The sequence below is a fragment of the Equus asinus genome, chromosome 1 (assembly GCF_041296235.1).
Source record: "Equus asinus isolate D_3611 breed Donkey chromosome 1, EquAss-T2T_v2, whole genome shotgun sequence".
In the NCBI taxonomy this organism is placed as follows: Eukaryota; Metazoa; Chordata; class Mammalia; order Perissodactyla; family Equidae; genus Equus; species Equus asinus.
Genome location: NC_091790.1, coordinates 25,737,409 through 25,760,193, shown reverse-complemented (window position 1 = coordinate 25,760,193; position 22,785 = coordinate 25,737,409). Strand labels below are relative to the sequence as shown.

Below are 22,785 nucleotides of genomic sequence, written 5' to 3'. Positions count from 1 at the left end.
TTCCCATTTCATGGCAAAAATAACCAAAACAAAAAGTAACAAATGTTGGAGAGGTTGTGGAGAAAAAGGAACCCTCACATACTGCTGGTGGGAATGCAAACTGGTACAGCCATTATGGAAAACAGTATGGAAATTTCTCAAAAAATTAAAAATAGAAATACCATATGACCCAGCCATCCCACTACTGGATATCTATCCAAAGAACTTGACATCAGCAATTCCAAAAGTCCCATGCACCCCTATGTTCATTGCAGCATTATTTACAATGGTCAAGACGTGGAAGCAACCTAAGTGCCCATCAACTGATGTTGGTTAAACAAGATATGGTATATATATACAATGGAATACTACTCGGCCACAAAAAAGGATGAAATCGTCCCATTCCCAACAACATGGATGGACCTCGAGGGTATTATGTTAAGTGAAATAAGCCAGATAGAGAAAGACAATCTCTGTATGACTCCACTCCTATGTGGAAGTCAAACATGTAGACAAAGAGAATAGATTAGTGGTTACCAGGGCAAAGGGGGGGAGTGGGCACAAAGGGTGAAGTGGTGCACCTACAACATGACTGACAAACAATAATGTACACCTGAAATTTCACAAGGTTGTAAACTATCATAATCTCAATAAAAAGTTAAAAAAAAATTAGCAAACATTGGGCCACAACACTGTTATAACTAAATCATTGAAAAACATAGATGGCCAGAGCCTCAAACCAGACACTTCATTCTTCAGCTACATGTAATAAATACTTTGTGATTATTTATATGTAAACACTCTTCTATCAGATTAAAACCAATGAATTAAACTATCGAAAAAAAAATTCCCATTTCAACAGATGCCATAGATTTGGAATCTTCCTGTCACCTCCTCTGAGTGAAGGCATTTCCAGTATCCCCACTGGCTGACCATATCCCTGGGCATCACACATATGAACAGAGGCCCGAGTGAGTCTCCCTTGGAATGTATTATAATTATAATACATTATTACATATAATGTATATAATATGGTACTATGCATCATACATATAATACATTATACATTCATTCTGTAAAGACTGCGAAAATTTTCCAACATTTCTAAATAAAAAGTAAGCCTGTGTTTCCCGAATCTTCACTGGGACTGTATTCAGTATTTTAAGAAAAAAAAGAAAGATATGAGTGCGTGTGTGACACAGGGGTTTCTTGACAAACTGGCCATTCTGAGTAGTATGTCATTGACCTCTGTGTTCATGAATTTAGTTAGTCACAAAAAAAGATACAGCAATATCCTCTCCAAGCCAGTTCAACCATACATAAAACAATTTAAAGCATTCTGCCAAGAGAAAGTCCATATACATCATATGGTTCTCAGAGATGACTGCATGTTTATGCAATCGTCTCTTGATTTCTGTCTGACTCTGTGTAAAGAGACTGGGCATTACAGGATACTAAAAAAAGAAAAATCAATGATATAAATTCTAGGTGGAAAACCCCAAAATTCCTGTTTCATGAAAATGTGGCCCTTATGACTTTCTGAAGAAGACGCATTATTGAGCAGAGTGCCCTGGCCCATACAAAGTGGGCCACGAGAACAAAGAGCCAGCAAGTCTCACTGGTTCAGGGTGAGAGTCCATGTTCTCAAACTATGAGTAGGATCTCCATGACAGGTTACTCTTTCTGTTGAAATAGAGTGGCTTTCTAATGACCCAAAGGCAGAAATTTGTGTTTATCAAAAATAATATATTTTTCTAACACGAGGAAAGGTCAGCAAACTAGAGTCCACTGCCAGTTTTTCTAAATGAAATTTTGTTAGAACACAACAAACAAGCTCATTCATTTATGCACTGTCTGTGCCTCCCCACAACGATGGCAGAGTTGAGTAATTCCAACAGAGACTTTTTATGTCCCACAAAGTCCAAAATATGTGCTATCTGGCCCTTTCAGAAAAAGTTCGGCCCTGTCCTAAGACAATCATCTCATATAGATGTTTTCATGGAATACACTAGTTTTAGTATTTATTTTTAAATAGTCTCTTTATCATTAGTCTTATGTAGTCCATATTGATTAATAATTAATAATATTGATCAATAATTTAACCAGTTACTTTATATAATCTTCTGACTCAGAAAAATGCAATAATAAAGATATTTTTAACTAAACTGAGTCCCATCTATGCCAAATTTATAAGTAAAGCTATATTCTCTGTGCTGTTTTAAAATATTTATCTAGAAGAATCACTTTTACAACCTGAGGACTAGAAACACCAAAATGGTGGAAACTCGATAATTCGAATGCTCTCTGAATAGCACGTCCTGCTTTATTTAACATTCTCCTTAACTGAGGGTTAACCAGAAAACCTTTTCTGTTTTCAAATTTTCTGCTAAAACCCTTTGCAAAATATGTCATATCCTTGTTCCTGCCTTACCAAATAGCATACAAGAAAATAAATTAACTTTTCTTTGATAATGAAGTGTCTTATCTCTGGATAAGCATAATTTCACCTTGAAACATACAGTGTATGTGGAACAGGCACAACTGTCTGGATTTCTACTGATTTCAGGAAAAATCTTGGAGCTTAAAAAATTAATACTTTGTAAAAAGTCCTATGCCTCAGACTCTGAAAGTGGAACAAAGACAATAAATATTGTCTAATCTGAGGGTTCTATTAGCAGCAGAGGCCTCTGGTGCAGCATGTCACATCCTCCCAGCCCACTTCTGGTTCCTGCCACAGCAGTGGTGGCCTGTTCCTAGCCAGGTAAGACTCAGCTGAGGGTCCACATCCTACTTAGGTCCACACCCTGAGACTTACTGCTTTTACAAGAGCCCATGCAACCCTACAACAAGAAGAGTCTAGAAGTACAGAGCTGGTGCTCTCAAGAACAGCCCTCCTCAGTGGCGGAGGAAGCAGGTGGGCCGATGCTGCTGCCCCTGCCTTTCTGGGAGGGAAGCCCTCTGGGAGGCAGGTCCAGCAGCATCAAGCCCTTACTGCCCATATCACTATGTGCACAACTCAGCTCCTATTGGCTTCACCTCCTTGCCTGTGACCCTCACGTCACCCCCTCACTCTCATGTCTAGAATCATGTCCTAAATAAACCACCTGCCCTTATCTGAGGCTCTGCTTTCAAGGAAAACCAAACTAAGAAACGAGAATTCTTCAAAATCTTTCTTCAAGGGAAACTGAGTAATTAAGAGAACCGCTAGAGTGAGAGGTTTGACCTCAGAGGGATTTCACGGGAATGCCAGCCACACTCAAATCTGGAAAAACCTACACAGGGTGGTCCACCGAGATCTTGTAAACAGTTTACTGACTCCAGCCGATCACTGACATCCACCGAAAATAACTACTGACCACGATGACAAACAGTTTCACAGATTCTTCTACTTGAGGACAACATCCTCACACGAGGTAGGAAACAAGAATAAAGGGAGGCAAAATTCACCCAGCGAGCCAAGCAGCAGGTCAAATCCTAAAATAGGAGAACACTTGAGTCTTCTCGGGAAAGCGGGTCAACCTGGCACAGACCTGGACGTCCCGCTGCAGCCTGGGGAGACAGAGGCGGGAGGCCTCCCTGTGGCCTGGCGCCCCACCAAGGCCCACAAGGACATCCTTTATAGACCTTTTCATGAGGTCACAGTTTCTTTTAAGAATCAGAAGCAACATTTTAAGGAGTTCTGAAAACTGCTCTGCATTTTCTTTTCTTCTTGTACTAACACACTAAGCTGAGCCTCTCATCCTTAATATAAAATCAAGACGAAAATATTACCAACGTAAAATTTTACAATTCAAGAAAATTCCCAAGTCTGATGCCTTAACACAGATCTGCTATTTCTTCTTTGGAAGAAAAGTATGGAAGGGTAACTACCTTCTGGAGCACCATTTTACGCATAAGGAAATTGGAGTTCTCAGAAATTAAGCAGAGTGGAGATCTGAGCCCAAATTTTACTCCAAGATACATGTCTCCAGTGTACCATATTGCTTCTTGGGAATCCTTCATTCAACACATACTTAGTGGGTGATTGCTCATGAATACTCTGCTAGTCATCCAAGACATAAAGATAGCAAACCTCAAGCCTCAATGTCAAGGAAAGGCAGACGAACAGGCCATCAATTCTGGCATCATGCAGGTGCTCTGTGCAAAGGGCAGAGGGAAGGACAAGGAGCATGTGCCACAGCTACACGGCTGAATGCCTGTCTGGAATTTCTTTTAATATTTATGAACTATTGCCTACTGAAAAGCAGAAGCCAATTCAGTAATTTTTTTAAACGAACATGTCCACTACAGAGTATTAAGGAATTCCAAAAGAACATAACAAATAAAAGCGTAATTCCTCAAACTATTTGTAAAGTCTTAAAATAATATAACCCATGGGTATTTTGTTTTGGATAAATGCAAACTAGATGTAGAGTGTTTTTGAAAGGGGTTTAAAATCCAGCCTCGAAATTCATCCTTAAGGAGATAATCACACATGGACACATTCTCACCTTTCTTCAAGTTAGAGAGAATTAAATTACAAAAGGAAAGTGTAATACTTATATAGGTCTAACACCACTCAGGTAGTTAATTAAGAATATAGACCAACAATCCACAAAATTCTAAAGTAAATACATAACCAGTTGCAAAGGATAAAGTTATACATACAAACCAGATCTGAGCTAGGGTGTCCGCTGGATACTGGCCAGAGATGTGACATGCATCCTTGGCAAGGCACACACCTCACCTGAGGCTCGTTCTGCTTCCAGGGCTGTGAGCTGCTGAGCTCTCCCACTCAACTGGAGCAGCAGGGAGGCCCAATAGAAACATTCCTCTTTAGTCAGGCCAAGTGCATGTGAACAATTCAGAGACATGAGAGAACAGAGGTCAAATCTATTGGAGGTGCAGAGGCTCCATAAATGGGGAAAATGCCTGTTACAGCCGATCAAAAAATAGATTCCCCTGACTTGAAGAATTCTAATGACAATCACGTTTTATTTTAGTTCCTTCTCTTCCCAAAAATTCTTCCTTTTTATTTTCAACACATTTTCCTTTAATTTCTTGCCAACAAAGTGGAATTGCTCTAAGTCGCCAGCCATTTCCTGATATCAGTGTTTCCAGAAGCGGTACTTCCTGTAACTACAAAGAAACACCTTTCCCAGCCAAATGGATGTGAAAGCAGCCTCTTTCTTCATTTCCCTTTGCCACCCAACCATCTCCCTGCCACCTAGACAGCCCTTACAGGGGGTGCCACGCTACCTCTTCAGCAAAGACCATCTCATGGGGTTCACTCAGAGTCCAAGCAGTGGATGACACAAACAGGCTCTGGCATGGATTGTGTTCAAGGCACTGTCAACACTTCACATATACTGTCTCATTGCATCTTCAGGACAATCTTCATCTTCATCTTCACGACCTGGCAAAGCAAGCCCTCAATGCAGGCTTGTCTAACTCACCAAGCTCCATGTGACACTGCCTCGTTGATGTCTGCTTAACAAATAGACACACACACATTTCTCAACACTTTAGACTATCTGCTTTTTCTTACTGAGAAGTTGCCAGTCCCAAAGCACTAGAAAATACTGACAAAGGCCAGCAGTTTATCAACAAAGAAAGAAAAAAGGGACAAGCGTAAACTGTTGGTCTCTCGTTCCACCCACACACTCCCTCTCTGGGGAAGATCTCTATCTAATAACAGCATTTGTTAAAAGTTTAGGTCATCCTCAAATGTGCTACTGAATACCCCACTGCATTAGCAATACGGGGTACTTCCCACCACACTGTAACCCAGATCCAAGAAGTCATAATAATTTTGAACCTCAAAAATGTAGCCAGGATGTATTAAAAAATGTACCAACACAAAACAAAAAGAATTCAAACATCCCTTAGAAAAAAATGACAGATCTCCTAATGATGGCCTATTTGACAAAAAGAACAGAACGGTTACAAAACGCAGAAGGTGCCAAAACTCTCCAGCTACGGTAGGATCTTAGGAGAAATGAAATTCAACTAGAGCACAAATATTAATAAAGAATAACCTATAACATAAAGACATTCCCAGTGATCTGAAAAGCCTCTGAAGGCATCTGCAGTGCTCAACGGAGTGCAAAGACTATGATTCCGCTCCCCGACCCCAGCCCCACACCCCACACCAGGAAAAAAGAGCAATGACCATCCTTGAAACTCGGGCCGCTATGAGAAAACAGGGCTTTCAAGAAAGAAGCAGCTGTGCAAACTGACAATTTCTTCATCCCCAAGGCCCAGGGTCTGTAACAGGGATTAACAGCCTAAAGACCTCAGAAGCACCAAGGCGGGACGGGAGGAAGATTTTTAGGGCAGTAGAAGGCGGACGTTTAAGGTTACAGAAGGGTTTTCACAAAATCCAGTAACTAGGAAGGAAGTAGCAGCTAAAATAAAACCAATGGGTGGACTAGACGGAAATAATATTAAGTGATAAGACAAAGAAAAATGTCAACATTATAACCAGAACACAGGAAAATAAGCAGGGTTGATATCCCGACTAAGGGAGAAGGAAAGAAACCCACTTAGAGAAACAGTGAGTATTGACTTTAAACCCAAAATAAAATCAGGGAAAAGATCAAATATGAGGACCTAAAGAATTCAGTTCTACGACAGGCACAGCAAAAGGAACAGCTCTGTCCTTGCTCAGCTGGATGAGGGTCTCTAAGCGCCAGGCCATCCTTCATGTCCTCTGCCCAGAACAGCTTCGACATCAGCTCTGCAAATGTCTGCTGAGGAATGAATGAATGGATGAGTTCACATTGTCCCTGCCCTAAATAAAAAATCAAGTCGCTGAAACATTAGAATTATAACCCACTGTCGTGGCCCCAATTTAGTGGTACTGTTAAGAGGCAAGACCACTCGAGGCCACAGTGTCATTCCCTTGAATGTGCCAGAATGTAAAGCCCACGTTTTTCACAGGGTAGATACTCCGTTTCTTGCCAAAATGTAGTGATTTCTACCAGATGAAGCTGGCTGGGCAGCCGTCCAACAGTTTAAACAATAGTGCATATCTTAAATGCGAAACCAGACACTGTATCAGAGTCAGAAATTGCATGAAAATAGAAGTGGGTTTTTTTTTCCATTTTCAAATCTGTGCATGACGTAGAAAGGAGTTGATAAGGACGAGGGGTGTTGATGCATGCGATTTTTTTTTTTTTAATATTCATGCTTTGACATTTTGGGATCTTGTGTAGGAGAAGTAAGTGGGAGGCAAGAGGAAGCCAGAAATCAAGTGAACAAGCTTAAAGGGGCTGAAAAATAAACTATGATCTCAATAGAAAACAATAAAAACACAACAATAGGATTACCTCAACCACAAAGTAGGGCCACTGACAATTAATTAAATGGCATATTGGTAAATTCTGACTTATTTTTAAATTTCATTTTTGAATAGGTAATAAGTTATGCCATTAAAAAAATCAAAAAATATAGGAGTTGGCCCGGTGGCACAGTGGTTAAGTTCACATGTTCTGCTTTGGCTGCCTGGGGTTCGCCAGTTCAGATCCTGGGTGTGGACCTATGCACTGCTTAGCAAGCCATGCTGTGGCAGGTGTCCCACATATAAACCAGAGGAAGATGGGCACAGATGTTAGCTCGGGACCAGCCTTCCTCGGCAAAAAAGAGGAGGATTCGTGGCAGCTGTTAGCTCAGGGCTAATCTTCCTCAAAAAAAAAAAAATCAAAAATCATAAAAAGGTATACACAGAAAGTCTCTAACTCTTGCTCTGCCATTTCCCCAGTTCTCACTCCCTTTAGCCAAGAAAGCACTGTCAACACCTTCTTTTGAGTCCTGCTCCGTTTCTTCACGCAATTACAAACAAATACAAGTACACACTTTCTTTGCCCTTTCTACCACAAGAGTGTGTGTGCACGTGTGTATATTGCTTTACACTTTGCTTGTTGCACACAGCAATGGATCTGGAAGATGTTTAGTACGTTAGTTTCACTGCTGAAAATTTTACTCAGCCAGGCCACTAGGGAGAGAACTTTGGGGGCTTTCCAATGCTCTCTTTCCAACAATGCTGCAATGTATTAATTGCTTGCTAAGCCTTTTTTGCCCAGGTGTGAGTATATCTGAATGATAAATTCCCAGAAGAAAGAATTATTAGTTTAAAGGGTCCAAGCATTTTAGTATTGATCGACACTGCTGAATTGCCCTCTTCAGGGGCTGGACCAATTGACACTGCAGCCAGGAATGTACAAGAGTACCTTGTTCCTCATAGAATTGCCAATAGTGTGTTAAAAAGTTTAATAATGTTGGGGGCCAGACTGGTTGCATAGTGGTTAAGTTCACGCGCTCTGCTTCGGTGGCCCGGGGTTTACCAGTTCAGGTCCTGGGCACAGACGTATGCATCACTCATCAAGCCATGCTGTGGCAGCATCCCACATACAAAATAGAGGAAGACTGGCACAGATGTTAGCCTAGCAACAATCTGCCTCAAGCAAAAAGAGGAAGATTGACAACAGATGTTAGCTCAGGGCCAATCTTCCTTACCAAAAAAAAAACCCAAAAACAGCAAACAAAAAAGAAGTTTAATAAATTTTTGCAAATCTGACAGGTGAAAATAGGACCTCGGTGTTATTTTAAATTGCATTTAGTTTATCATGAATGAACTCGAGCCTCTTTTCATTTTCTAAAGAGCCATTTACTTCTCCCTTTCTAGGCACTGTCTGTTCATCTCCTTTGACTATTTTTTATTGGGTGGTTCTTTTGCTTAACCATTTCTAGGAGCTTTCATATGTTAGGAAGGTTAGCCCTAGGCTGGGATATGAGCTGTAAATGTTTTTTCCTAGGGCAGATGTTCAAGAACTAGCAGCTGTTTGGTGCTGCTGGAGCTTAAAAAGCACCGTAGGAAGAGGAATTGAGACGGAGCAGAAAGGCAGGGTGGGGGAAGTCACTTCCCAGGAGCTTTACCAGAAGATATTAGGTCTTTGCTTATGGTACTTAGGGCCATAAAAAGGTTTTCTTTTAATGCAGATTAATTTATCCATCTTTTTTTGTTTCCTTTTGGATTCTGAGTCACATTTGAATTCTCTCTCCACTCCAAGGCTAGAAAGGAATTTCCTCATTTTTTTTTTCTTTCTATGGTTTCTTTTTTTATATGTTTAAAGATACGATCCATCTGGAATTTATCCTGGAGGTACAGTAAAAGATATGATCTAGTTTTTTTTTTTTTTCCTAGATGGCTCCCTAGTTGCCCCAAATGATGTATTCAACAGCCTGTCTTTACTCCTCCTATACAAGATGACAGTTTTAAAATATACTAAATTCCTTTATAGCTCTGGGTCTGTTTTCAGACTCTCCTACTCTGTGGCATTGATTTATCCATCTATTCACATGCCAGTACCACATTGTTTTAATTGTTGAGGTTTTATAACTAGGTCTTTAATCTGCCTTGAAATAATTAGATAGTCTATTTAATCACGAGATATTCTATTTAATTACGAGACACGAAAAGTATTATCCTAAAAAGGCATGATGACGGCTGAGACAAGAATGTTTTTTAAACGTAAACTTCTGGTCCTGGGACAAAAGAAAAAAATTTGAAAATGTACGTAATCTTGATAGCAATGATGTAAAACACAATTATCAAATCTAGGAAGCCACAGTAATCAAGCCCTTTTGGAAATCATTTTAGATGTTTATTTTGGAAGCTACTAAAACTATAATACAGAAACACATAATTACATCCTGTACAAATAAGTACAACTTGAGTTCCACATACGCATGACGCTTTTTTCCAGCAGAGTGACCTGCTCTTCATGCAAAACTGCTTCTTACACAGTACTTACCAGCTTTAAAAAGTCCAAATATGCTCATATTTTTACAAATAATTCATCATATCCAAACACATGGCATTGTTTCAACGCAATAAGCAACGCTTTCTCTTTGCTAGTCTAGAAAACGTTTTCATCAAAGTAAAAAGCTTTTTATCACTGTCTTAGGAAATAGAATGGAAGCATCCAATACACCCTAAACATTTATCTCGTTCTTTTCCATCACCTCCTGATCCTTGCCCCACACTGGGTTCATGATCTGAGCGACTCAGGCACCTGAACATATTGTGTTCTCGGTAACTCAGCAGGCCTGGTCATTGATGACAAATAGTGTATTTGGATTACATGAAAAAAAAATGAATCAAATGAAGTTTCAAGCCACGCTAACAAAATTTAACCACCACATTATTTCCTTGGTTCCTTCCTTTTAAAAAAATTAGTATTTTTAAAGGACCCTTTCGACCGTATTCTCCCACTTAAACAGCTTTGCTTACTCACTCATTAGACTTATTATGCTTGGCAACGTGCTAGGCAGTGAGGTTAAGGAAATGACTAAAACATGCTTTCGGCCCTCAAGGAACGCACGGGCTAACGGGAGACACACACAACTGCGGACAAGTACAAGCGCCAGGATCATGGAGGTACACGGGGGACCGTGAGCAAGCCCAGGAAGCAAGGAGAGATTCCAGGGGACACGCCGCTAGCAAGTGGGAGGCAAGGCTCGCCAGTCAGAGGGGACATTGCGACCCAGGGCAGAAGTTCATGAGCTATAAGCAATTGGTCCCTAAAATACACCGAAGGAAGCGGAAGGGGCAAGAGGCAGAGGAGGTCACTGCACGCGAGTCTACAGGAGGGCGCTGAGGATCTCAGACTTCGCCCTATGGGCAAGGGGTGCCATTACAGAGTGTTCTGTCCCAACTCTGCACGGCTCTACCAACTGTCATGGTTAAAATGTATCATAAGTGCCTTTTGTCTTGTCTGTTTCCCTCATTAGACAGCACCTCCTTGAAGGTAAGGAACAGCTCTGTGTGGACATATGCATGGCCAACGATTAAGACAGCAACTGGTGCAGAGAAAACACTCAGTAAATATTTGCATGTTACATGATCTAATAACGCTGTGCGTTTTTGCACTTCCACCCCTTCCCAATATCAAATTCAAATGACCTCCATACACAACACTTGACCATCTTTCCTTGATCCGCCACACCAGCCTTCTCTTCCACTTCTCTTCTGCGTGAAGCCCTCCCCACCACCAGATCATTCTACTTACTGTTTCCTGAATTCTTCATTGGGGTTTCTACCTTCCGTCCTGGGCGTCTCTTCTATGGGTACACTTCCCCTCATTCAGCAACCGATTCCAAATACTCTTCTTCCCCCCAAACACCACTCAAATTTCATCCTGCTGGGCAATTTTCATCAAGATGTGCATCGAGGACTTTTAAGGTCCCTGCTCTCTGGTTCACTGTATTTTGTAAATGCAGAGTAGGTGCATTTATTCTTTGCCAGCTCTGCCCTCCAATTCCCTCCACACACCAACAATGGATTCATCTTCCCAAACTATTGCTTCAACCACGTAACTTTCCTTCTAAAACGTTCTCACTCACACTCATCTAACTGTGGTTACTAATCCATCCTTTCCCTTCTTGGCAGGACCTCCCACATCCACGCTCTCCTCTCCTCCGTGGCCCCGGGGAGCTCATTTCCTGCTCTCCATGTCATCATTCCTCAGGGCTTGCACTCCGGTTCCGCCCACTCTCAGGTGACCCCAGGGCTGTCCAATCAGGGGAAATGGCTAGATAGGATCTGGTGAAAACACTGTGAATTTCTCACCCGTCCCCTTCTCTCCACCTAAACACTCATCAGCGTCCACACCCATTCTTCCCACGGTTATTTCTGGGGAAACGTTTCCCTCACCATCCACAGCCTCCCACGTCCACTACATTCCACTCCTCCCACCTTCTTGAAGGTTTTGTCCCGTTCTCTTTTGCCTATTTTCTCACACTCCTTTTCCTCAACAAATAAACATTCTCAAGTCAGTCCTCCATAGGGAAAGAGACAGCTTTTATCTCCCTATAGCTATGGGACTCTCTCTCACCTTCTCTAGGGACCAAAACAGCCAGACGTATTTGTCTCCACTGACTCCTTGCCCCATTAAAAATGTGTTTCCATCTCTGCCACTCCACTCCGAATCCCCAGACAGAGTCACTAATGGCATCCTGGCTGCGGTAACTCACTTGATCTCCGGGGCATCTGGCTTCTTCCATCTTGGGCTTCCTCTCTGGAACTCCATGACACATTCTGTTCCATTTCACCTCCTCTCCCTCAGATCACTCCTTCTCAGCGGATCCCATGGTTCTTCTTTCTTCTCCTGCCAGATCTGTCTTCTGCCCTCTTGCCACTCCTACTATTCATTTCAGGTTTCCACACAGGACTCGGCTTCGACTATGATCTGAAGAGTCACAAAGCTAGATCTCTAGTCCAGTTCCCCCTGCAGATTTCCAGAAAGCCGTCTTTTCATTCATCAGACTTTTGTGGAGTCACTACACTGCACCCAGCAAGTGTTTATTAACCGATTCCATCTGTATTCCCCTCAAAGTCCTCAACAGTCACGTGAAGCACCCACAGATACCCAACAGGGAGCAGACAATCCCAGGATTACTTGATTCTCCCCTCTCGATTCATCAACCCTATGATTTCCAGACTTTATTTATCCAATTGTCTTCTTAACATCTCCTCTAAGTTGTGCAGCAGGCATCTCAGACTTAACAGTGCCAAGCAGAACACCTGATTTCTTGCCCACCCCCAAAACGTCCCTCCTCCAGGAGTCCCCATCACGTCCCCATCACAGACAGTACAGTTCCCATTTACCCAACTGCTCCGGGTAAAATCCCTCTTGATTCCTCTGTCTTTTTACTCCCCATTTCCAATCTACCTCCACGTCTTCTACACTCTGCCTCCAAATGCCTCCTGAAGCCACATTTCATTTCCATGACCGTCACCCTAATCCAGGTCACCATCGCCTACCGTCTTGACTACACTAGGCCTCCATGTATTCCATTTCCACTACAGCCCCCTAGATGCACTCACCAAACTGCAGCCAGAATGAACAACTGAGATCATAAATCACGCATCACCCATCTGCTTAAACCCTTCCAGTAGCTTCCCCTTGCACGCGGAGTAACATGCAGTGTTTCCCCCTGCCCTACGAAGCCCTGACCTAGCCTGTTCACCTCTTCTGCTTCCTTCCAGGCCACTGTTCTGGTGGCTCCAGCAGCACGGCCCGAATTCTGTTCCTCTAGCCTTTGACCCTCCCTCTGCCTGGGGAGCTCTCTTCCTAACATCCCCATGGCTGGCCCTGCTTGGTCATTTAGACACCAGTGGCACTGCCCCTACCCGGAGAGACCTTCACAGACCTCCCAAAGTACACACAGGAGCTATAGAGTCAACTCTCAATCTTAATTCACCCCATAGCTCTTGTGATATTTGCTATTTTTCGTTCGTATGTTTGAGGGTTAGTGTCTATACCACTAGAGTGTAGGCATCACACAAGCAGAAATCCCCGGTACCAGTGACAAGGTCTGACACAGAGTAGGTGCTCCATTCTGATACTTTCCTTCTAATATTTCTTTTCTCTGAACAAGGAACTACCCCCCCCCGCCCCGACACACACACACATACCCCGGACTTTCTGATCCAGAAACTAAGGAGCCATCTGCCCCTATCCTATCCAGTGAGCCAGTCCTGTTCAGATTACCTGCGACCTAGCGCTCCTGGTCTCCCTCGACTTGTCCTGAGCATGGCTGGGTTCAAGTCCCACCTCTTCTCGTCTGGAGGATTACTCTGCCACAGATGTCAGCCCTCTGCCTCCAGTCACACGGAAGCCCAGTTCCACCACGGAAGGTGGTCTTCCTCCCGTTCTCCTTCACCTCTCTGTGTATAGTCCTTCAAAGGAGTTCACTGGAAAGGGTAACTGTACTATCCTTCCATTAGCCCACAAGAACCCTCTCTCCAGTCTCACCACCCTCTCTCCCCACACCTCACCCCAGGCTAATGGCAGGGTTTTCCCCAGGCTTCTTCTCCTCCCAGCTCAGGCTGGAAGAACCCCTCCACCCTAGAGGCTTGGGCCAGCTCCTCTGTGAAACCTTTCCAGGGCCCTCCAACCAGAGAGTACCCCGTTCTCTGTCCCCAGAGCATCTTGTGCTGCCTCTGCCGGACAGTGAGCGTGTGTGTAAGCTCTGCCTGTTAGCCGTGGGCTCCCAAGAGGACCAAGTCTGAATCATACGGGGTTGAATCCTGGCTCCCTAGGACAGAGGCTCCAGCCCAGGAAGCTATCATGACTGGCCTTCAATTTCGAAGTTTCTTGAAGACAGGCACCACGTTGTCGGGGTTTTTTTTGTTTCTTTTCATCTTTGAATTTCTAACACAAATATTTGAGGACTTTCCGTATGTGTGTCAACCACGGTTATAGTCTCAGGAAAAGAACCAAAAAAACAAGACAAGCCCCTGCCCTCTGGCTCTCCTGAGCTTGCCTTCTGGAGAGGGCAGACCAGCAGTAAACAAGCAGAGCAATAAATGAGCAGGAGAATTCCAGAAAGTGGTAAGTGCTACAAATAAAACAGGAGTGATGGGCATCTTCTGTTTCCTTTGTAAGACCTGGAGCTCTGGGATCCCTGTGGAGTATTCCCTGAGACAGATTTAGAGAATGGATCAGCTGGAGAGTTTGATTTACATTTTAAAAGGAAATTAAAATGTTTTGAATTACAACTAAGAATTTTCCTTTTAAGGGAGAAATATTCCTTTTTCATGAAAATTATTTTTCCCTTCCTTCTCAGGCTGCATGAGCTGTTTTTAAACAAACAGAAATTAACGGTGTCATAATTGGTAAAATGTTCACCACACCATGTTTAACCTGCTTTATACTGAACAAAATCCCAATATTGGCTTAACTATATGGTGCTGAATTTTTTTCCCCATTGAGGTAGAAAAACTTTGATGTGCAAAAATTAACTAAAGTTAATATGTCAGGTTGAGATGACAGAAGACACCTTCTTCAACTGTTTCCACTGATTCTCATTTAAATTTTTAGGGACCATCTTTGTTCACACAGGTTTTCTGAAATTAAAAGAGGAATTTTGTGAAATTAGAATTAATGAACCTAATTAGTTCCACCCAGTTTAAACAGCTTTGCCCTGTGGATTTAACCCCTTTTGGATCACTCCAGCCAAAAGAGACAGAGACATCGCCATTGACACCTGGTCCTACTCAGGACCTGCATCCTCCTGGCCCGCAGGAAGAAGTCACAGCCTTGCTGTGGTGTAGGTACCCATATGCATAGTTCAGGTCCTTTGAGGAAAGTTATTATTTTCATCTCCCTGAATTTGCACTGAACAGGTACTCAGTAATTACTTGTGAGTTAGCTGTTAATTGATTTACACCCATTTCTGTTGCTGTGTTTTTGTCCCTCTACAATCTCAGTCCCACCAGGCCCGTAAAAATAAGTAAAATGTGAAGTCTAGCGTAGCTGGTATGCGTTAAACACATTTGCTCTTAAAAGGGATCCCATTTATCTCAGTTTGTTCAAGGGTTGGCCACACAGTATCTTACATCTCAAGAAAGCGAGCAGGAGTGGCTAGTGAGCCATGTGGAGCATATTCAAAATCCACAATTCCTGGAAACATATTCATTTTCTGTTTTAGATATTTGAGAACTAAACAATAAATTGCAGTCTGAGGAAATATTAGCAGCCTGCATTCACAAATCTCTCCCAGCTCACTTTCCTTGCTTCCTCTCTTCCCTCCATGACCTACAGTGGTCTCCTTTTTCTGTAGCTCTTTGCGTCCTTCAGAGGGGCCGACTGGTGAAACACGGAAATATCTGTAGAGAGATGTGGGAGGATCTGTGAGAGGGAGAGGTGGAAGTGACTTCCTGACTTTCCAGTGTCCTTAAGGCTTTACTCTCTGCTCAGCCCCAAAAGTCTATTGTCCACAGGTGTATCTCCTGCACTTCCCATCACAGCACCAAGTGCAGACAAGGTAAGTTGTTCCTTCCAGAAGAATGACTGCAACCCATACTGGCCTATCACAGCATCGCTTCTTTGCTTTCCTTCATACACACTCATGTGCTCGCTCACACACACACACACACACCCCACTGCAAGGTGGACCTCAAAAAATTCATTCTGGATGGACTGGGGCTCTCCCTGAGTAGGTACTGTTTTCTATGCTAATCAGCAACTTTAGAGCAATGAAGTGCTGAAGCCTAGTCCCTGAGGACGAGTTCAGAGGTCTGCAATTAAAGGCAGATGGCGGATGACGTCAAACCAGGAAAGGTCTGATAGGGATGGAGAGTGACCACTGACCCCTTCCAGCGCTGAGTGTCAGTGGTAAACCTGCTTCTAGAAGGATCTCTCTCCTACGGATTGGTGAACTCCCGGACCACAGCCTGGCCAGGGCAGCACCTGGCAGGTGGCAGCAGCTTTCAATAAGCTCGTGCACAACTAAGTGAATCAGTGCATCGGTGTAAACCAAAAGGCAGAGCTAAAATACACAGGAATAGAACCAGGATCTTAGACCTTCCACACGTGATTTTCTTTGTGATGACGATAAAAACAAAAACCGGCATTTGTACAAGCAATAATTGGAACCAGCAACCTTCACGTGACAACTTGCTTGTCAAATGCAGAGATCCACCAAACTGAAACGGTAAAAAGGGAACCAACATGCGACAATTAAGACACATCTGTATGCATCTGGGCATTCTTACATTCTTACAGAATCCAGAATTTTTTTTTTTTTTTTTTTTGCAAAAAGGCTCCTTTTTACTGACAAATATTAGAAAAGTCTGCCAAGCTTCAGGTACTTCAGCAATTCACACAAGTGTAGCTTGTCATGCAGCAACAGACAGAAACAAGGACCCCAAAGGTGGGGACTAGAGTGTTAGAGCAGAAACTGGCTGTTGCCCTTGGAGCATCCATCCAGCCTCTTCCCATCTTTTCAGTGAGGCAGGTCCAGTAACAGATTCTGCTTAAAAGTACCTAAGTACTTGCTACCTTAGCACTGTCCCAAAAAAGACTTTTGTAGCCACTTGTTCCTGTTCAAACCCCAAGCCGCTCCCTCCGACTTGATCAGGGGTAAAAAAAAACAACAATCCCCCACAATTCTTGAGTGTCTTATGGCTGGCCTGGCTTTTCCTGAGGCTGTGCTTCTCCTGACAGAAGTTTCTGCAGAGTAGGTGGGGTCCCTTCTGCTGGTCCTCTTCTTCTCCAGGTTCTCTGTCTAAGGAAAAGTCTGCCAGGGATCCTTCTAGGACAACTTCACCCCACCTGAGCTGCTCATCTTTACTCCACTCCATAACTTCCAGCACGATGTGCCCCCACCCCAAACAAACTGTAGTTACAACAACATACAAACAGAAACCTCATCGTTTTAGGAAAACGTGTTCCATCCCAAGGCCTAAACTCCTAAGTCACCTTAGCACCACTCTCTTCCCAAAACTGTGTTTGTCAGAGGCACCGTGTGGCAGCCTTTGACCCCCCCCCCCGCCCCCCACCCCACCCCACCCCACTCGCTACCAATGGTGAAAAGTAGAAGTTTATTTTTTAAGGGAGGACTTCACAAGGCAGGAGGAAGAGAACAGACAGGAACCGGGTCCTAGGCCAGGCCTGAGGCTTACCCGACACATGTCAGAACTGGCTGAGAACTCCACGCTCTCCTCTCACCTTCAATCCATGGGCAACCCAGGTCCACTTCGGTAAATAAAAATGCCCCTGCCTAATATGCCTAAGGGCTGCAAGCGAGCCCCTCGCGTCCTGACCACATCCCTCCTCCACTGCGGCATCTAGGAATCAACCAGCATCCTCAGGTTGGGGGCCGGGGGGAGGCAGACACCTAGAAACTGCTGTGCCCATCAGACTAGGGAAGGGTACTGGATGGAGGGGCAGCTGGGATTCCAGGGCCCACACCCGCCGATCAGGTCAAGGGGCAAGGACCAGCAGAGACCGCTGCTGGCCGGAGCCCGCAAGAGAGTGTAGGAGAGGCCGCTGGGCCACTCGGCCACGGGGGACCGACTCGCGTCCTGGAGGCGGGATCGCGGGGTCAGCAGGCCCAGGGCCGCACATGCTCGCACGCCCGGGGGCTGCGCCCCAAAGGCGCCCCGGCGGGCAGTGAGCCCGGACAAGTTCCGGCCACGAGGAGGGGCAGGACCCCCGGTGGCCGGGAGGCGCGGGCCGGCCGGGACTGAGTAGTGAGCGGCAGGTGGGAGCAGGAAGCCGAAACAGCAGCCCTGGAAGAGTCGGCCGGGAGAGGCGCCGCGGAAACGCGGTTCCCAGCGAGCAGCAGACAAAGGCTCGGTGCGCACGCGGTGGACGGTGGCGCCGGAGCCCCGCGCTCAGGGCCGCGAGCAGCCGCGCCCGACCTGGCCGGCGCCAGAGTCGCCCAGTGTCCAGTGGGCGCGACCTCCGGGCCCCCGCGGCGCTCCCACCCGCCCCCGGTCTCCCGTCCTCACCTCGCTCGCCCTCCATCCACGACAACGGCGACCCCCTCCTCTGCGCACCGGGCGCCTCTTCCCTTAACATCTCCCGCCTCCTGCCTTCCAGCGAACCTCTGCCTTGACTATTCTACTCAGTCTTATCCCCCTCCCCCGTGACACGCCTTCTGCCACCCCTGCTCCAGCGCGCTCTCAGCCCCGCACCCGGGGCTGGGGAGGCGGAGTGGCCGTGGTCGGCCTGGGGGAGACCGGCAGCGCCTAGTCTCCTCCACCTTAACGTCCCATTGTCCTTCCTTTTACCAACCCGAGCACCAGCCAACCCCCAGGATTTGGAGAAAGAGGACTCTTAGCGGAGGTGCACCCATTTCCACCCGGCTAGTCCATACTCTGGAACAGGGTCAGGCGGGGGTCGCGGGGGGGGGAGATCGGCCTGGGCCCCGACACAGAACCCCGGGGAACCGCGAGTGCCTTCACCTTTGGGAGCGCGTGGCTCGGGGGCCCGGAGCTGCCCTCGCCCAGCCAGGGGATTCAGCGGGCGGACGCCCCAAGCGAAAGGAAGCGCGTGTACTCGAGCCAAGTGTTCCCAGGCTAAAGAGAGAGGAGCCTGGCGTAAATGATCACAGGGCAGAGAGTATAAAGACGTGCCCGGCAAGTGTGGCCAGAAACACCACCGCGGGACCCGAGGCGGGCAGCAGGTCCTGTTCTAAACGCCCGGCTCCAGGTCACCCTTCCCCCGCACGCACGCGGAGCCTGGGAAACCCCGGTGTCCCGGCGCTGACGGACGCTCCCGCGCGCCACCAATGTGTCTCCAGCCTCCCGCGTCTCAGGAGAAGCCCGCTGGGCGCTAACCGCCCGGGGCGCACGCATCCTGCCCGCCGCCCATCGCAGGAGGTTCCCTTCCCAGACCTCCACTCCCTCCCCCCCACCCCGCCCAAACGCGGGAATGTGGAGCCAGGCCACTTACTGGGGCTCAGGAAACACTCGGTCAACCTTCGGAAGCAGCTCGAATTATTAGAAGGTCCATCTTCCATGTCGGAGCCGAAGAGCAGCGAGGACGCGGTGGCGAGGGCGAAGCCGGCGCCTAGGGGCCGCCTCGGAGTTCGGCCGCCGCCGCCTGGGCTGGGGCCGGGGCCGGGGCTGGGGCCAGGGCAGCCCCCGCCGGCGCCCGGGAAGCCGGGGCAGCCCCCGCGGCAGGCGGCCGGGGCGAGCGCGAGCCGGGGCGGCGGCGGCGGCCGGGGCCCGGCGCGGGCTGGGAGCAGCAAACCCTGGAGCGCAGGGGAGAGGAAGAGCCGCCGCCGCCCGCCGCCGCTGCCACCGCCGCCGCGGTGACTACTGCTGGGGGGGACGCTCAAGGGAGCTGCCTCTTGTCCTCCTCCTCCTCCTCCGCCAGCATCGCCGCCGCCTCCTCGAGCTGCCGCTGCGCCCTCCCTTCCTGGGAGACGCACGGGGAGGTGAAAGGCAGAAGAGGAGGGGAGCAGAGAAGGAGGGGGCGGGGGGGGCGGCGGCCAGAAGTAAAAGGAAGATGGAGAGGAGGAGGGGACGGGGGAGGAGAAGGCGAGCGCGAAGGGAGCGCGGGCCGCGACCCGGCCGCCGCCGCCGCGCGCAGGCAGGGCGCCGGGGCCCCCAGCGGGACTGGCGCGGCCTGCGGTGGAGGGGGGCGGGCGCGGGGGCGCGGCGCGCTCGGTCCGGCCGCGGCCAGGCCGCTCGGGGGCCGGGCCCGGGCTCGCTGCGCTCCCCCCGCCGGTGGCGCTGCGCCTGGGCTCCGGGCGGAGTTTGCCGGGGCTGGAACCCGGCTCGTCTCCGGCCGCCGGCAGGGGGGCCTGGGGGCGGGGTGCGAGCGGCTCTTCGGGGCTGGCCATGGCCCTCCTCCTCGGGCCGCGGTGGGGGCAGGCCGCCGGCGGGAGGGGCGCGCCGCGGGCCCGGACTCGGCGGGCTCCGCCCCCACAGGACCTGCCCTCCCCGGCCAGTCGGCCCGAGCGTCGGTCTGGTCCTTCTTCCCGGCTTCCGCGCCCTTCCCGGCCCAGTCTTCACATCGTGTTCCTCTTTGGGTGCGGGAGGACCTCGGGCCCGGGGCGAGTCCCCGGCGGCGGCGCCCGGCTGCTGGCTGGCGCGCACAATCGGCGTGCTCCCGGCCGGGCGAGGGGCGGCTGAGACGCTGCCTGCAAGCGTGGCGTGGTTTGTGCGCGCTCCGGTGGCGGAGCCTCGCCGATGGCTCGAAAGCAGCGGAGAAAAGCGCCGCAGTGCCGCTGCCCGTAGAGGCGGTGGCAGCGGCTGCAGAAGACGCCCACTGGCGGAGCGGGCGCTCCCCACGCCGCCGCCGTCCGCGCCCACGTAGCGCGCCCCGCCGCGACTCGGCCCGGCGGCGCCAGGTCCCCGCACCCCGGCGGCCCTCAGCTGACAGCGTGCGCCCCGGGCCGGAGCGGAAGGGCAGGGGAACGCCTGAGTCTCTCCGGGGCGTCGTCACATCTGGGTCTGGTGTTCCGGATTCTAAACCTGCAGGCCTGCAGCTGCTCCAGCTGTGAGCTGCTGGGCGAGCCACGTCGGCCTGTCCCTTGCCCGAGCCGAGGAACCCTCCTGGCGGGCCAGCAGCTCCAAGCGAGCTGTGCTCAGAGCTCCCGGAAGGAGGCTTCCAACTCGGACGTTTGGTTGGAGTTTAAATTAACGAATAGTGATTACAATAAACTAAGGTTTAGAGGCTGGTTCATCCACAGGACTCCCTTTGCTATACTCACTTTGAAACAAACTTGGTGTGCACAGCCCCGTTTGCTCCGGTGAGGTCAGAGAATGGAAAGGGCAAACCATGGCTCATAAAAGAAAATGTGTGAGATCATCGCCCCAAAGCTCTGAGGGCCGCCTCGTCTCCTGCAGCTTGCTCGGGACAACACCCCCCCGCCCACTTCCCCAGTTCCGAATCCCGATAGCTGCTACTGCAGGGAAATGTGCCGCCCAATGGGCGCTCAGAACAAGGAGGCGCCAGAAGTTTGGAAAAGTTGGAGCGCCGAAGCGCACAGACGCGCAGGTGTCCGTCTCCCCGCCGGCGCGCGCGCAGCGGAGCCGCCGCCGCAAACCGGGTCCGAGTCGAGGGCGGCGGGCCTGCTGCCACCCGGTGGGACGGGCTGTCCAGACTCCCTGGACTAGGTCACCTTCCCAGGAGTGGAGCACGCGCGCCGAAGCGCAGCTTTCGCGAAGGGCAAGGCGGTCACCTGAGCGCGGGGCGTGCGCGGCGCTGCACCCGCTCGGCCGACGCAGGGCACGGGGCCCCCGGCGTCCCCCCGGCCCCAGGGCCATTTCTCGCCTCCCGCATGTTCTTCTCTCCGTCCAGTTCTCAGGTGTTTTTATTTTGAAGTGTGCTCCAGAGTCTTCCCAAGTCTGTGCTTTTCCCCACTCCCATCCGAACATCCCGCAGCGGAAAAGGGCATATTTGTATTTGCACCAAACTGGGCAGGTGGGGCGCCCAGGACGCGGGGCGGCTCTACTCCCCCAGCAAAGCCCCTGGGCGTTTCCGCGATTGCCGGGCGGACTCCGAACGTTGCGCTTAGCGGGCGCCAGCCCTGGCACTCATTAGATTGGAATTTCCAAATTTGCGGAACAAGGAAAAGATTCCGGTGACTCTTACCTTACTGAAAGGGCATTTTGCCTTTACTTTTTCTTTTTTCTTTCTTTTTTTTTTTTTCGGGGAAGAAAAAAACTAGAATAATTGAGCAATGCTGCCCAGGCTTCTGCTGCAGGCTCCCGGCTGACGCGTCTGGCTGCGCACACCCGCGCTTGTTACTTCTCTGGGAGTCGCGCGTTTTTGCGCAGGCTGCGGTTTGGGCCCCGCGGGGAGGGTCTCCAGGGCTGCCCACAGGTTTGGGGAGGATGTATTTCTACTCCGAGTGTTTCCTGTTCATTCCTTTGCATGCGAAATGTTTCTCCCCGTCGTTTAAGTTTTCTTAGTTGCCTTTTGGGGATCATAAAAGTTCTTTCCAGTTACAAAAAAATTTACATTTAACTTGAATATAAGCCCCCTCTGTACGGGTGCGGGGCGCAAGGCGCCGAGCGGAAACATCAAATATTTGTTCTCTGAGTCTCTGTTAAATCAGGGCGCAAACTTTAGAATTTTCACTAACCCTTTTCTGGAATCAAACTGCTTTCTGTCTTTCATCCTTCTTTTCTCCAAATGCTTGCTAGAAGGCACACAGTTCCTGGACAAATTAAAAATGACAAAGCATGACAACGGAAAAGGAACAGGTTGAGGAGATGTTTACTATCGATTACATTTGTTAAGTGTTCTCCCTACTCAATATTGGAGTCCACTTCCGTTAATATAAGTCTAATAGGCACTCAGCCACTTTTCCTTTCTTTGTGAAACACTGTTTAGTCAAAGATTTAAATTACAAACACAGACACAAAGGCTCTCACTCACCCTGTGTTCAGGTGTTGCAACACCTGTAGAATGTGTTTCTTGTGGATGCTTTTCCTTCTCTTTGAGCTTGTCTGGTGATGTATCAGAAAAGGGAGAAGATTGTCACTAAATATTAGTTACTTCAAACCTTTTATGA

General features: G+C 48.4%; 1 protein-coding gene across 7 annotated transcripts in view; it reads right to left on the bottom strand.

Moving 5' to 3' along the window:
• Positions 1-22,785, bottom strand: part of PDE10A (phosphodiesterase 10A) — a 547,546-nt gene that overhangs the window by 229,059 nt on the left and 295,702 nt on the right. Inside the window, exon 1 of one of the 7 annotated variants that reach the window (XM_070518620.1) lies at positions 20,977-21,061. The exons of 1 other annotated variant lie outside the window; for it this stretch is intronic. In XM_070518620.1, the coding sequence (XP_070374721.1) occupies positions 20,977-21,046 (70 nt within the window). In that variant the 5' untranslated portion in view covers positions 21,047-21,061. Of the gene's footprint in view, positions 1-11,030; positions 11,142-11,994; positions 12,163-18,262; positions 18,382-19,208; positions 20,234-20,976; positions 21,062-22,785 lie in introns of those variants that run through there. 5 more of the 7 variants (XM_070518469.1, XM_070518430.1, XM_070518566.1 and 2 more) reach the window with 5 other exon arrangements.